Below are 14,292 nucleotides of genomic sequence, written 5' to 3' on the forward strand. Positions count from 1 at the left end.
TCACATTAAAAGGTATGAATATATCTTATTGTCATGTTATATATATATATATATATATATATATATATAAATAAAACATGAGGGGTGTACTCACTTTTGTGAGATACTGTATATATATATATATATATATATATGTATATAAATACATATATATATATATATATATATATATATATTTATTTATTTATTATTTGCAAAAAAAAAAATCAGTTTATCTCTCCATAAAATACTGTTGCCTGTAATTTGGCTGCAAACTCAATGCAGACTTCTGAGAAAAGCATCCAGACAATTACTAGAGCTGAGGGGGATTCTAAAAAATCCTTATTCGAAATGGAGTACTCTTGTCTTGGTCTCCAGGATGATTAAAGTACACCATATTGTCAAATGTATTGGGAGGCTTGCCTTTTTACAAGCACATGAACTTTAATGGCATCCCAGTCTTAGTCAGTAAGGTCTAATATTGAGTTGGCCCATCCTTTGCAGCTATAACAGCATCAAATCTTCTGGGAAGGCTGTCCACAAGGTTTAGGAGTGTGTCTATGGGACTGTTTGACCAGACACTGGTGTTGTACGAGAAGGCCTGGCTCACAGTCTCCGCTTTAATTCATCCCAAAGGTGTTCTATCGGGTTGGGTCAGGACTCTGTGCAGGCCAATCAAGTTAACCACCCCAAACTCACTCATCCAGGTCTTTATGGACCTTGCTTTATGAACTGGTCCAAATCATATGGTGGGGGGGGGGAGGGGTATGGTATGGGGGTCAACTTCAAGGGTTGGGCTTGGCTCCTTAGTTCCAGTGAAGGGAACTCTTAAGATGTCAGCATACCAAGACATTTTGGACAATTTCATGCTCTCAACTTTGTGGGAACAGTTTGGGGATGGCCCCTAAATGTTCCAATATAACTGCACACTAGTCCTCAAAGAAAGGTCCATAAGGGCATGGAGGAGTGAGTTTGGGGTGGAGGAGCTGGACTTTCCTGCACAGAGTTCTGACCTCAACCTGAGTGAATAGCTTTAGGATGAATAAGAGCAGAGACTGCGAGCGAGGCCTTCTCATCCACATCAGTGCCTGACCTCACAAACGCGCTTCTGGAAGAATGGTCAAACATTGCCATAGACACACTCCTAAACCTTGTGGACAGCCTTCCCAGAAGAGTTGAAGCTGTTATAGCTGCAAAGGGTGTGCCAACTTAATATTGAACCCTACAGACTAAGAGAGGGATGCCATTAAAGTTCATGTGCCCCAATACTTTTGACAATATAGTGTATATCTCAAGCCATTTTTTCAGTAATTCTTTGCTATCTGTGTCCCATTGAGGAGGTTGTCTTTCACTATCTGTCCTATAGACACTACAGGACGTACGAGGAAAGCTCTCAAAAGTGACATAAATCCCCTCTAAGGCAAACCATAGACTAATTGGACCGTAGACTACCACGGGTGGAAGGAAAAAAATAAAATTGCTAGATTCACCCATCAACACATGTATTGTTAATGGGGGAATCCCTCCTGCTGTGCTATTGTATTCTGCTTGGGAGGGGCACGTGGAACCTTCCCAACTGGCAAAATACAATTACTGCTACCAGCTATGGCCAGGAGCAGTATTCACATGCTTTAAAAAAAAAATGATAGGCTGGTTGTACCCAAGTCGATCAATGGATTGAATTGGGTACAATCAGCCTGCCCATAGATCGATTGAATCTCGCTGAACCGGCCGAGATTCGATCCATCTATGGCCGTCTCTAAATAGTTGTCACCGTAACCAATAACCCCATGTATTTCTGTTCTGGTGACAATTTCCCATCACTTTCAGCACTGGTGGCAATGGTCACCAGGACAAATAAAGTAAAAGAATCTTCCTAGCAGGTACAACAAAAAAGCAAATAAAAAACTATTACTCTATCAAAAAACAAAGAAAACTTTTTTTGGCTTCAGATACACTATACATGCAATACATTGACAGGGCCGATTCACACCTGAATTGCACAGGGATAAGGACTTCATTCATGTGTGATTCCTGCAAGTTCCCGTGGGGTGTTATTTTGCAGCCTATTCATTTGAATGGGCTGCAAATTGCCCATGGAACATGCCTTACCCACATTGTATTCTGCTGTGAACTGGCCCTATAGAAATTAAGGGGGCCAGGTTTAACTAGACATCTTACCACCTATTAGCAAGATGGCAGCTACATTTGTCTTGCCTTTTTTTCTTTTGTTTCTTTTATTTACCGTAATAACAGGGAAGTTTTCTTTTAAGTTTTTCTTTTAGTATTGGTTATATTTTTCTCTTTTCTATTTAATTTAAAAAAAACATTTTGAGGGGGGTCAGTCTAGTAAATAAAAACTGATAAAAACATTACAATTGCGTTTGTAACAAATGATTTCAGGTGATTACAATAGAAAAAGACCAATTACCTTTATTATTTATCTGTCAGTGACTAGTCCTGTTAACGATTTATTATTGTGTGCAATTCATAATCCTTGTAGTGATTTTACCTTTTTGTAGAACAATGACCGAATGTGAAAACATTCGCTGCGAGAATTTTCTCAGCGTGAGTTGGTGTATTGGCTAAACGCAGACATTAGCCATGTGCAGAAGCATAGACATTTTTTGGTACTGATCTAAATGCAGCCCTTTTCAAAGATGCGTAAACATCTGAGTTACCGGTCAGTATTTTGTGCATGTACACGCATAGGCACGCAATTACGCGCATGCATGCGCATAAAATTGTAATTTGAAGAGGTTTAAATTCCATTCTGAGAGCTAGAATTTATTTTACACGCAAATACATGCACAAATGTGTGCAAATACAAAATAAAAGCAAGACATTTTGGCCAGCAATACTGATGTTCAAATATCAGTACCATATGCAAGTAACCTAAGGTTTCATGCATAACTGCAGTTGCTTTCACTCATTCCAGTTTATGGGTAGCTATATGCAACTCCAGGACATCCCAGGCACAAGAAATACACAGCGTCTTTACTCTGCATACTACAATGCATCCGTGGAGGGTAACTGGTAAATCACAACTTTGTGACTTATGCCGTGTACACACGACCGGACTTTTTGACGGACTAGGTCCGGCAGTCTTTCCGACTGACTTTTGGCAGAGTTCCGACGGACTTTCCGAATGAACGGACTTGGCCACACACAATCACACCAAAGTCCGACGGATTTGAACGTGATGACATATGACCGGAATAGAATAAGGAAGTTCATAGCCAGTAGCCAATAGCTGCCCTCGCGTCGGTTTTCATCTGTCGGACTAGCATACACACGAGCAGATTTCTCGATAGGAGCTGAGTCTGGCGGAGTTCCGGCGAAAAAATTTGAAACGTTCTATTTCTAAAGTCTGTCAGATTTTCGGACAGCAAAGGTCCGATGGAGCCCACACACGATCGAATTGTCCGACGGATTCACTCTGTCGGACCTTTGCTGTCGAAAAGTCCGGTTGTGTGTACGTGGCATAAGCCTCTATAAAGAGTGACTGATGATCTATGACTGCATTAACACTTCATAAATGTGAAAGCACTCTGTACCCATCATTCATAAAGTTGGTGGGACTGACCAGTATTTCAGAAAATGCTAACTAATGATGTAGAAGCCAGCAAGGTCCCTCAGGTCCCCAAACTCACCCAAGTTTCCCAGCAGCAGCTGCGGTAGGGATGGTTCGGAGCTCCAAAAGGCTGCTGGTGTCTTCATTGAAGAAATCATCTGGTAAATTGGCTTCTGCCTGCAAAAAACATTATAATTGAGAATGACAATGTAAAGTAGAGGGTCATGGAAACTTTCAATTTGTATTAAAGGATGTTTTACAAACAGCACAGTGATAAGGTTTTCCTCACTTGGATTAACTGTTGGGTCCAACTCTTTCATCTGCTTCATAAAAATGACCATTATTGTTTGCTACATTTCAATATCTCAGTTTAAATTTTTATGCTGTGGTGGCTCTGAATAAGCTATTTTGGGGATTTCTCAAGGTTTCTGAGTATTTAGGTACATTTCAAGCACGTTCATGGAGGACTTGGACTTGAATGTCGAGGTTTAGGAATGCCAAAGGAATAATAGTACCTTATGGGTCGGTGACAGGTTCTGAGTCCTTCAAAACATGTCATTGTGTTTCATGATATTTTAGAAAATAAACAAGTTTCATTTTGGACTTTTTACTTCTGGATATCATTTCTTCTGTGCTTCTAGATCAAGACATACAAGTTTCAGTCACAAGTAGGCTAGGTTAATTCAGTTGTTACTGCAACGCACAAAAACACGCATCCCTTTTCCAGGCATGCAACTGTGGTATTAATTCTTAATGGCGCCCACATGCACCTCGCTAACACATGTGCCTAAATCCATAGTAAACAAGGTAACCATATTTAAAAAGGGTCACGTGCTCCTTCTGTGTGATTTTTTTGCACGTAGGGTAGCCTATTAAAATAAATGGACTGCCCTAAGTGTGAAACATGAAATTGTGCAAAAATGTGTGCGCACCGTCGCAGCTGCCTTGGGGTGAATGGAGCCTAAGCCCTTGTACACACGGTCGGAAATTCCAACCACAAAATCCGACTGATTTTTTCCGACGGATTTTGTCCGAAACTGGTGTTGCATACACACGGTCGGACAAAGTTGTCGGAAAATCTGATCGTTCAGAACGTGATGACGTTCGTTTGTTCCGACGGGACCACATTCAGCCTAGTAGCCAATAGCTTTGCTTTTGTACTTTGATCTGAGCATGCGTGGCCCTTTGTCCGATCGGAATTCTCTACAAACGATCAGACAAAGTCCGATCAGATCATGTTGTCGGAAAATTTTATATCCAGCTCTCAAACTTTGTTGGTCAGATATTCAGACGGAAAAAGTCAGATGGAGCCCATCCGACAACACGGTCCGATCTGACATTTTCCATCGGAATGTCCGACCGTGTGTACAAGGGCTCAGAAGGACATGAATTTTGGAGAGGGTACAAAGGTGGACAATTAAAGTTTAAAAAAAATTGATCGAAAATGTGATTTACAATAAAAGCTTAAAACTGGACATGTTTGAATTTTTTTTTTAGAGACAACTTAAAGTAAAGCTCCACCCAGGAGGGGAAGCTCCACTTGTTTGCACTCTCCCCGCTCTCCACTGCCAAATTTGGCACTTTTTTGGGGGGGGGGGGGGGGGAACTGGTACCTGGTTATGACAGGTACACACTCCCACTTCCAGGTTAGATCGCCGATTGGTGATCTACGACATTTATGGCCTCCCTCCTTCCCCCCTGTTGCCTTCTGGGACCTTTGTGTGTCAGCCACACAGAAAGTACAGCAAGACTCACACTCGCGCAGAAGGATACCGATCGTGAAGCCTGAAGGCTTCACTGCTGGCTTCCCTTACTTAGAATGTCGGTGCCTACAACTGAAGCCGGTTGATGAATTGGCTCGGGGTGCCAACATTGCGGAATTGCTGGACAGGTAAGTGTCCTAAAGGTCAGCAGCTATAGCATTTGTAGCTGCTGACTTTTAATTGTTCTTTTTTACAGACTGGAGCTGCTCTTTAAAGTGTATGTAATCCGGGGGCCCACTTGTTAAAGGGGGCTTCCAGATTCCAATAAGCCCCCCGCCTGCAGACCCCGACAACCATAGGGCAAGGGTTGTTGGGAAGAGGCCCTTGTCACCATCAACATGGGGACAAGGTGCTTTGGGGTGGGGAGCACAGAGCCCCCCCCCCCCCGCTCCAAAGCACCCATCACCCCATGTGGAGGGCATGCGGCCTGGTATGGTTCAAGAGGGGGGGGGCTCGCTCATCCCCTCCCTTTCCTGACCTGCCGGGCTGCATGCTCAGATAAGGGTCTGGTATGGATCTTGAGGGGACCCCCACGGCATTTTTTTTTTAAATTTCGGCGTGAGGGTCCCCTCCGAATCCATACTAGACCCAAGGGCCTGGTATGGACCTGGGGGGACCCCATGCCAAGCTGATAGCTGAGGACTCATTGGTTGCTAAGGATGTGGCAGCCGGCTTCCCAGCCCTCTCCTTAGCAACCAGCTAGATACAGTGTAAAAAAAAATTGCGGCAAAATTGTGGTAAAATCACATCCAAAAATGCAGCAACGCCGCAAAAAGCACTGCAGAAATGCTCAAAAGAAACATGCATAGATGTGAATTGAGACTAATGGAGAATGAGTATTTGAACCCCCAGTATGCATTGGCTTTCTTTTTCCATTAATTATTTATTAAAAAAAAATTTGGGGGACTTTCTGATCCCTGGTGTAGTGTTACTATTTTCTAGAAATTTGGACTTCCTTCAGGACCCCCCATTTGTTTGGGGTATTCTGGTGTATGTGAGCAGCCTTACCAAATTAACTCAGCTTAGCTAATAAAATGGTTATTCTGAATATTGTATTAAAATAGAGTATATATAATGGGTCAAAATAGGAAATCTGTATGCGCTTTCATTGCTAGTGTTGGTGTACTTTTGAATAGGAAGGTATCTCATTGCCATATGTTCTGTAAAAGACAAAATTAAAAAAATATATAAAAAAAAATAGGAGATCCTGCGCCTCTTAAGCATGTATCTAGGTTTTTAGGTCTGATTCACACCTATACAGGTTGCAGGTTTCAATTTGCAGGTGCATTTTGCGTTTTTCAATACACACTTTAGATCCATTGAAGTCTACGGAACCAAAAACCACAAAAAAGTCACAGATGTGAACTACATCCATAGGAAAGCATGTTAAATGGACTGTAGTGTGTTTCTGCAAAACTGAAAACACACTAAAAAATGCATAGGTGGGAACCAGGCATTACTGCTGTCTGTTTCTTCGCTGTTGAGATTCAGCCCCTCTGTTTATCCTGATCACTGTTGTCACCAGGACTGATAGTGATTGTAGAGTTGTCACCAGAACAGGACCTTGAAAGATTTGCTCCATAGACAAGGGAACAACGAGCAACTGATTGAGCAGCGCTTCTTTTTTTATTTTTTCTTCATTTAATTAGTACAAAGCCTGTTTGTTGAAAACAATGTCTTCAGTCACGTTGTCTTCTAAAGGTCATCTACTGGTTTGTTGAATAAACTCGACTTTGTGTTGTGTAAACCATCTGGCCAAACTTCCCTCTTCCATTAACAACTCTAGCATAGCAAGCCTCGGCTCTTAACTGTCGGTGAGCTTGACAGTAGCTGAAACAAGCAAGTCCTGTGCACTTAACAAAGTATAAAAAAGAGGTCACATCAGTCTCTGCTAGAGAGATTGCAATGGCCCACCATGGTCACACACAATCCATAGTCAGCTATTGCACTGTAAAAAGGAAGTGGAGCAAACACAGAGATAACATACAGAGACCATGCAGACTGTATACCTGCCAGGGACTAAACCCAGAACCCTGGCTTTACATGGCACACGTATTGGATCAGTAATATGCTTGGAAATCTTACCTCAAAGAAATCTTGAGTCTTCTTCAGGAGATGTTTGAGTTCTGTCAGCTCCAGGAAGTTCTGCTTCAGGGTTTGCTGGTTTCGGTTCACCTCTTGCAGCTCCCCTTCCAGCTTCTCCAAAACGGTCTGGTGTGGGGGGGTGCAGAGATGGTTAGTTCCTCATACCTCCGAAGACCCTCCTTCATCCCCAGAGTAAGATAGACCCCAAAGAGACGTACAATGCTACACCCCCCGCCTACCTCGCCACCGTGTCACTTACCTCCAGGTCTATCATCTCTCGGGGCAGAGGGGTCTGCGGGGGCTTCTCCGGGGTTGGGATTACAATCTTGTCATTCTGCATTTCACACTCCAGGAAACCTGTAATTTAATTAAAGATGAGGGATGAGCAAAATGGGGAGATTTCGATTCAGCGAAATACACTGTAGCCTATTTAAAGCCCAATGAAATGCTAATGTTTTAATCATCTAAATACATTCAGGCACATCAGTTTAAAAGGTTTCCTAAATCCTACATGTCATATTCTTTTTAAAGCCGCCACAGAATGAGTAGAACAGCCTGTCTCCTGTCAGCATGATGCATACAAGGATCCTTTTTTCTTTGCATGGAAGCAGTGGCCTCCCTGCAAAGCTCCAACATGTCCCCTGTTGAATCAGAACTATAGCCCCTCAATCAGCAAATCTCATGCTCCCTTCTGATTGGAGAGCACTAGCTCGGACCATAGGCTTGGTGGACCTCTGCAGAGAGACCACTGCTCCACATAAAAGATAAAAGGACCTGCTCAGCAGCATGCTGGCATAGGAGAGGCTTTTCTGCAGGAGGCTACAACCATTCGAGGAGCTAAGTAGGGAGGAAAGGGGAGGTTGACACTGCTGACTGTATTGAGGGGCCTAGGGAAGAACGTGTCGAAGGGGGGGGGGATTTTTAAAGATTTGAGAACATGGTGTATAGCCTAAACCTTTTTTTAGTGTTAGATAGCATAGTTAAAGATTATATGTGCTGTAAGGCTCTAGCGCTATACAAGGCTCCATTACTTCCTCTCACTTTCATGTCACAGTGGCAATGGTTTCAACACACAGAAAGTGGGGGAAAATCTGAAAAACAAAATGTTTTTCCATTTGTCGGAATATGATAAAACTGTGTGTTGTCGGAATATGGTAAAAGTGTGTGAAGAAATTGCTGGGGCCCTCTTTGTTTTGCTGGGCCCCTGCGTACCAGCACAGTCTGGACACATAATAGACTTGCCCTATCTGATACTCCAATGGTGAGCTGGTTGGATACTCACGCAGGATTCTCTCCATCCCCTCACATCTGCGCACTTCATTCACAAACCGCCTCTGGAAATTATTCACTGATGCATTTAGCTGTAAGACATCAGGAAGTGTTAAGGATAACATACAACAACATAGTGATCACTCAGACTGTTCACTATAATTTTATAGCAAGTAAAAATGGGAGTCTAGGGAGGTCTAGTTTCCTAAATTGATTTGTGCAGACAAGTTCCACTTCTATAAATGATAGCAGAATGTTGCTGAGTGGTACATAGCAGTATATATTCTAGAGAAATCACTAATTTGCTAATTAGCAGTCCAGAATTGCAGGATCTGAAACATGTTGTCACCTTCCTTATGTTCTATGGCAAGGGGGATAACAAAAAAGAGGTAAAAAGGTAAAATGATTTATATTTTTTGGCCATGGTATGGCATTGGGTGAGTTGTTGGTGCCAGTGAGGGTGCTCAAGGCCATGGGGTACTGTATGGTAAAACAAGTGGGATGCAAGCTCCTGACAGACAGGATTTGGCCAGGATGACAGAAACATACATGGGGAAAGAATGATGGAACATGAAAGGAGATTATATATTCACATCTACCAATGAATGGGGATACTTACATCCCGGAACTGCACCAGGCCAAGTTCGCCCAGCTCAGCGATGCAGCAGTACCCGGCCTCCACCTGTAGGATGAGCTGCGTCAGGCCCATCTCTTCACTGCGGAACAGGGAGCCCATCTTGAGAGCTGGGTGCTGGACACCAGATCAGCCGAACCCAACCAGACACCTCTATCTGCATCAGACACACAAAGTACCAGATGAGCAACAGCTATTTTCAGTAAAGTCCAAAGAGATTAAAAAACAACAGTCATGACTAGAGATCCTCATCCTTGTGTTAAAGCTTTTTGAATTAAGTCTAAAGGCATAAATGTAACAAGTACAAATTTGCATTAAAATAGAAGTGTAGATATAATAGAATTAATTATGAGTGTCCATCCTTAGCTTTCTACACAAAGGCGTCCTCACAGTGATTTGAAAGCAGATGACAGTTCTTCGATGGAAGATGTCACCTAATCGGTTTCTCAGCAAGTGGGAAGATTCTTCACTTGCCTACAGACTTCATAAACCAGCACTTCCCCTTTCTATGAGGAGAGGGGAAACGTTCTTATAGAAAAGCTATACCAAGCACTTTCATAACTAAACTTGACCACTTAACAATCTTAGTGTCATTTCAGAAAAATGTTGTAGTGTATGGGCGAATGAGCGTTAGACCTTGTTGGTATGGTGAGTAGATCTGTGGCAGCTCAACTCATGATGGGTCATAGAGGGTCCTCAAAGTTGGTGCCTTCAAGCATGTGAAGATTATGGAGATGGGTGAGGAGTGCCATGTGTGAACAGAAAGTCTTTGAAACTCCAGAGAGTTGAAGAGCAATAATCACTTAGTGTATGATGAAAAACATAGCCATCGCATTTCAGGGGGTTCTTCAGGAGTGCAGTTGGTATTAAAAAAAAAGATAAAAAAGAAAAATTGTGTCCCAGAGTTTCTGCCATGTCTGCAGTGACAAGCCTACCAACACAGCAGTCAGCAGGCACTCTGGAACACTGTTATTTTAGGACATGGACTGCAGTGCCCAGAGCCAACAGGTTTAATAATACCCCAAATCTCCCCAAAACACATTGAATACATTTTTATGCCATGCACTAATGCAGTTATTATTGTTCCCCAAGCAGATAGCATTTTCAAGACTTCCTATTCATGCACAATGCTTCTCTCCCAAATCAGAAAGAGGACAAGGCTTTCTGTAAAAGATGGTAAAATTACTGACATTTTGCTTTCCTGGCTCCAAACCATGGCAGCATATGTTTGGTTATATGTATGCTGCTGTGTTTGTGTCTGAAACCACTATCTTTAACAGCCAGGCATATAGAAGAATTAGAAATAGGGGGAAAAACACTGCGCTATAGTCAAATATATACAGAAAAACAGCCACAACAGCCGAAACAGCAGCCAACACCAAAAACAAACAAAGTTCAACAAGCAAAAGGTAAAAATAGTGTAGCGCTTCTATGGTGATAAGTGTAATCAATATAAATTAAGAGGATAATCATATAACAGAGATCATATGAATAATATGGATAGGTGAAGAAAAAGTCCAAAAATGGGCACAATTTTCCACAATGCAGCTGGCACGAGGATGGCCGAACCGCCTCAAAGCAGGAGGGAGATCCCACTAAACGAATGTGTCCATGTGAATCAGCTTGTCTGTAAACATCAAGGAAGGTAGATAAATACTTCTTACCAACTCTGTTGGACTCACACAGTCGTATGACAGTTGAGTCTGAAAGGCTTGAGGTCACAATCTGGGACCAAGGAGTGGATCGGGGGAGGTCCGTCGAACTGGTGAGGAAACTCCAAACGGCTGTATGCCCGATGATGTATTTCACAGATGGAACATCAGGATAGTTTATAATCCAGCTCAGACGCGGCCCATTACACAACGATACTCCGATCTCCCCAAGATGGGGAGGAAGATGTTTGGGGGTTCAGACCAAAAAGAAGAAAGGGGAAAAGAAAAAAGGGCTCCACATGGTGCGGGTCAGACGGTATAAAATAGTAATTTATTAAAGTCAAAAAATTATTAATGACTTAGTGATCACAGAAAATGGAATAAAATGAAACTAAAAGCAATGTAGGGTGCCAACAGCTAGCCCGACGCGTTTCGACACATATGTCTTCGACAGGGGCATGCGTCGGGCTAGCTGTTGGCACCCTACATTGCTTTTAGTTTCATTTTATTCCATTTTCTGTGATCACTAAGTCATTAATAATTTTTTGACTTTAATAAATTACTATTTTATACCGTCTGACCCGCACCATGTGGAGCCCTTTTTTCTTTTCCCCTTTCTTCTTTTTGGTCTGAACCCCCAAACATCTTCCTCCCCATCTTGGGGAGATTGGAGTATCGTTGTGTAATGGGCCGCGTCTGAGCTGGATTATAAACTATCCTGATGTTCCATCTGTGAAATACATCATCGGGCATACAGCCGCTTGGAGTTTCCTCACCAGTTCGACGGACCTCCCCCGATCCACTCCTTGGTCCCAGATTGTGACCTCAAGCCTTTCAGACTCAACTGTCATACGACTGTGTGAGTCCAACAGAGTTGGTAAGAAGTATTTATCTACCTTCCTTGATGTTTACAGACAAGCTGATTCACATGGACACATTCGTTTAGTGGGATCTCCCTCCTGCTTTGAGGCGGTTCGGCCATCCTCGTGCCAGCTGCATTGTGGAAAATTGTGCCCATTTTTGGACTTTTTCTTCACCTATCCATATTATTCATATGATCTCTGTTATATGATTATCCTTTTAATTTATATTGATTACACTTATCACCATAGAAGCGCTACACTATTTTTACCTTTTGCACATAGAAGAATTATAAAATATTAGGAGCTGTTTTGATTATTCCACCTTCTCAATCTGGATCAGGAGAGTTAAAAAGAAAAAAAAGGTATTTATACAGTGCAAAAATGTACTTAATATATTTTTTAGGGTTAAAAAAGTTATGATCATGATGATATCAATATATACTGTATGTAAAGTCCACATTTTAATTTGTTGTTAATGGATAGGGTATGCAGTAGAGCCCCTGTTGGATTGGGTATTTACTGCTTTCTGGGGCTTCATGAAAGAGAGAGATGTCACCTCACTTCCTGTCCTGGTGACAATGGGTTAGCCAGACAGGAAGTGAGAGGTAATCTTTAAAAGCAACACAGACAGAGTTATGATTATATATATATATATATATATATATATATATATATATATATATATATATATATATATATAAAATGTTAGAGCCCCTGTCAATTTTTGTTCCTGTATGTATCCTTGAAAAAGGGTTTGTTTTTCAATTTCTGTCTGGTAAAACTATTGTCAGCGTTACAGGAAGTGAGGGAAAATCTCTCTTATAAAGCCCTGTTTAGTATTAAAATTCCACAACAGTTCCAATCCTTTCCAAATCTTCCATAAAAAAAACAATAAAATGTGTCTGGATTCACACTTTAATAATATTTCTATAGCTAATATCACTTATTATATTGTTATTAATACTACAAAAAAAAAAAAAAAAAAGTTAAAAAGTATATAGTCAATAAAACATACATAAAAGTTACATTTCTAGAAGTTTTACAAGTATTACAAATAAGACCGCATTGTTACATATAATAATAAAACATTTATCATGACTAATATTAATAATATTATTGTTACGGCTATTGTTATAAATTATAACTACTTAAGTTTATACTACAGTTTTTTTTTCCCTAATATTCTCCAGCATGGTAGGTAAAAGTTGCAGGAGTTTATGAAAACTAAATAAACTTGAGAAGATGTTCCCGTGGACACTGCTGAACCCATAGCCTACCTTTAGGCCCAAAAAATATCCGATAGGGAAAAATCACTTGTACAGCGATAGTACAGGCGCACAGATTTGGAGACGCATCTACATATCTATGGATACAATTTACCGAATTTCTGTTCTACAAAAAACTTGTAACTTGTATTTGATGGAAAGTCAAAAGATGAAGAGCAGTAAAAAAACAAAAAAACAAAACAAAATCTCATTAGAAGACAAACAGAAGAGTAGGTAGGACAGGAGAAATGTATGCCCCAGAGAACGCAGATTGGTTGGGGGTCTTACCTGTTTCTAGGAGGATCTGGGCACACTGACAGCCAGTTAGTTTGTCTCAGTTGATGAGTGTAGGCTCAGGGTGCTGGGAGGTGCTGGGCCTCCTCCTCCTCCATGAATGGTCCTCAGGAGTAGAGCGGAGTCAGGCAGCATCAGACCGGTTCTCTCCTCCTCTATGTGTAGTATCAGCACAGGCAGAGTTGTCGGTAATAACAGAGCAGCTATGTACTAAACCTCCCAGCCTCCAGGATGAACTTATCACCCACTGATTGACCATCTCCGACCTCCAAGGACAGTGCCAGACTCTCCTCCCTAAAAATGTTCATATATTTCAGGACACACCAAATGCACATTAAATTATTATTTTATTTATTTATTTCATTTATTTTATTATATTGTTTTAATGCTTAGTAAACATGTTCACAAGGTCAAAAAAAAAAGCTGTCAGAAAAAAGTCAGAGCTTTTTAAAGCTGATCCTGAAACCCAGTTGATGTTAGATTCAGACCGAATGTCATTGATTCAGATGTCCCAAGCTGAACTGTGTTATTTTTGACAGTTTGGATTCCCAAAAGTCTTCTGGGAGACAAAATATTTTTTTTAATAGACCAGACCCCATCATCTGATTGAGCTGAACTGCCTGGAGCTTCTCAAACCCTTCTGCACAATTTTGCATCATTTTCTGCTCTGCCCCATAGGGGCTAATTCACAAAGGCGCCCGGTGGTATATTAAAAAAAAAAAAAAAGGTGGTTAAGCTGTGGTTTTACCAACCCCTTAGCTGCAATGAGGGCTGGACAGGCTTGCACACAGTAAAAATGACTCCCCATTGAAGCAAACAGGGCCACCCCACATTTGCACGATAAATGGTGAGCTTGCAGTGCACTATTTCTATTCAAAATCCTCATTCAGTTGCCAAAAAAAAAAAAAAACTGT

At 41.4% G+C, this 14,292-nt stretch overlaps 2 protein-coding genes across 2 annotated transcripts in view; one reads left to right on the top strand and one right to left on the bottom strand.

Annotated features, from left to right (window-relative positions):
* ATP6V0A4 (ATPase H+ transporting V0 subunit a4) overlaps positions 1–13,539 on the bottom strand; it is a 45,625-nt gene extending 32,086 nt beyond the window's left edge. Inside the window, exons 1-6 of the mRNA XM_077468764.1 lie at positions 13,373–13,539; positions 9,290–9,461; positions 8,684–8,762; positions 7,661–7,758; positions 7,402–7,527; positions 3,633–3,730 (exon numbers count right to left, since the gene is read on the bottom strand). Coding sequence (XP_077324890.1) covers positions 3,633–3,730; positions 7,402–7,527; positions 7,661–7,758; positions 8,684–8,762; positions 9,290–9,406 — 518 coding nt within the window. The 5' untranslated portion in view covers positions 9,407–9,461; positions 13,373–13,539. The remainder of the gene's footprint in view (positions 1–3,632; positions 3,731–7,401; positions 7,528–7,660; positions 7,759–8,683; positions 8,763–9,289; positions 9,462–13,372) is intronic.
* The window catches only part of TMEM213 (transmembrane protein 213), a 67,373-nt gene that overhangs the window by 40,881 nt on the left and 12,200 nt on the right, over positions 1–14,292 (top strand). The gene's annotated exons all lie outside the window — the stretch shown is intronic.

Source organism: Lithobates pipiens, unplaced genomic scaffold (genome assembly GCF_037356315.1).
Source record: "Lithobates pipiens isolate NorthernLeopardFrog02 unplaced genomic scaffold, aLitPip1_a1.2 Scaffold_8, whole genome shotgun sequence".
Lineage (NCBI taxonomy): Eukaryota > Metazoa > Chordata > Amphibia > Anura > Ranidae > Lithobates > Lithobates pipiens.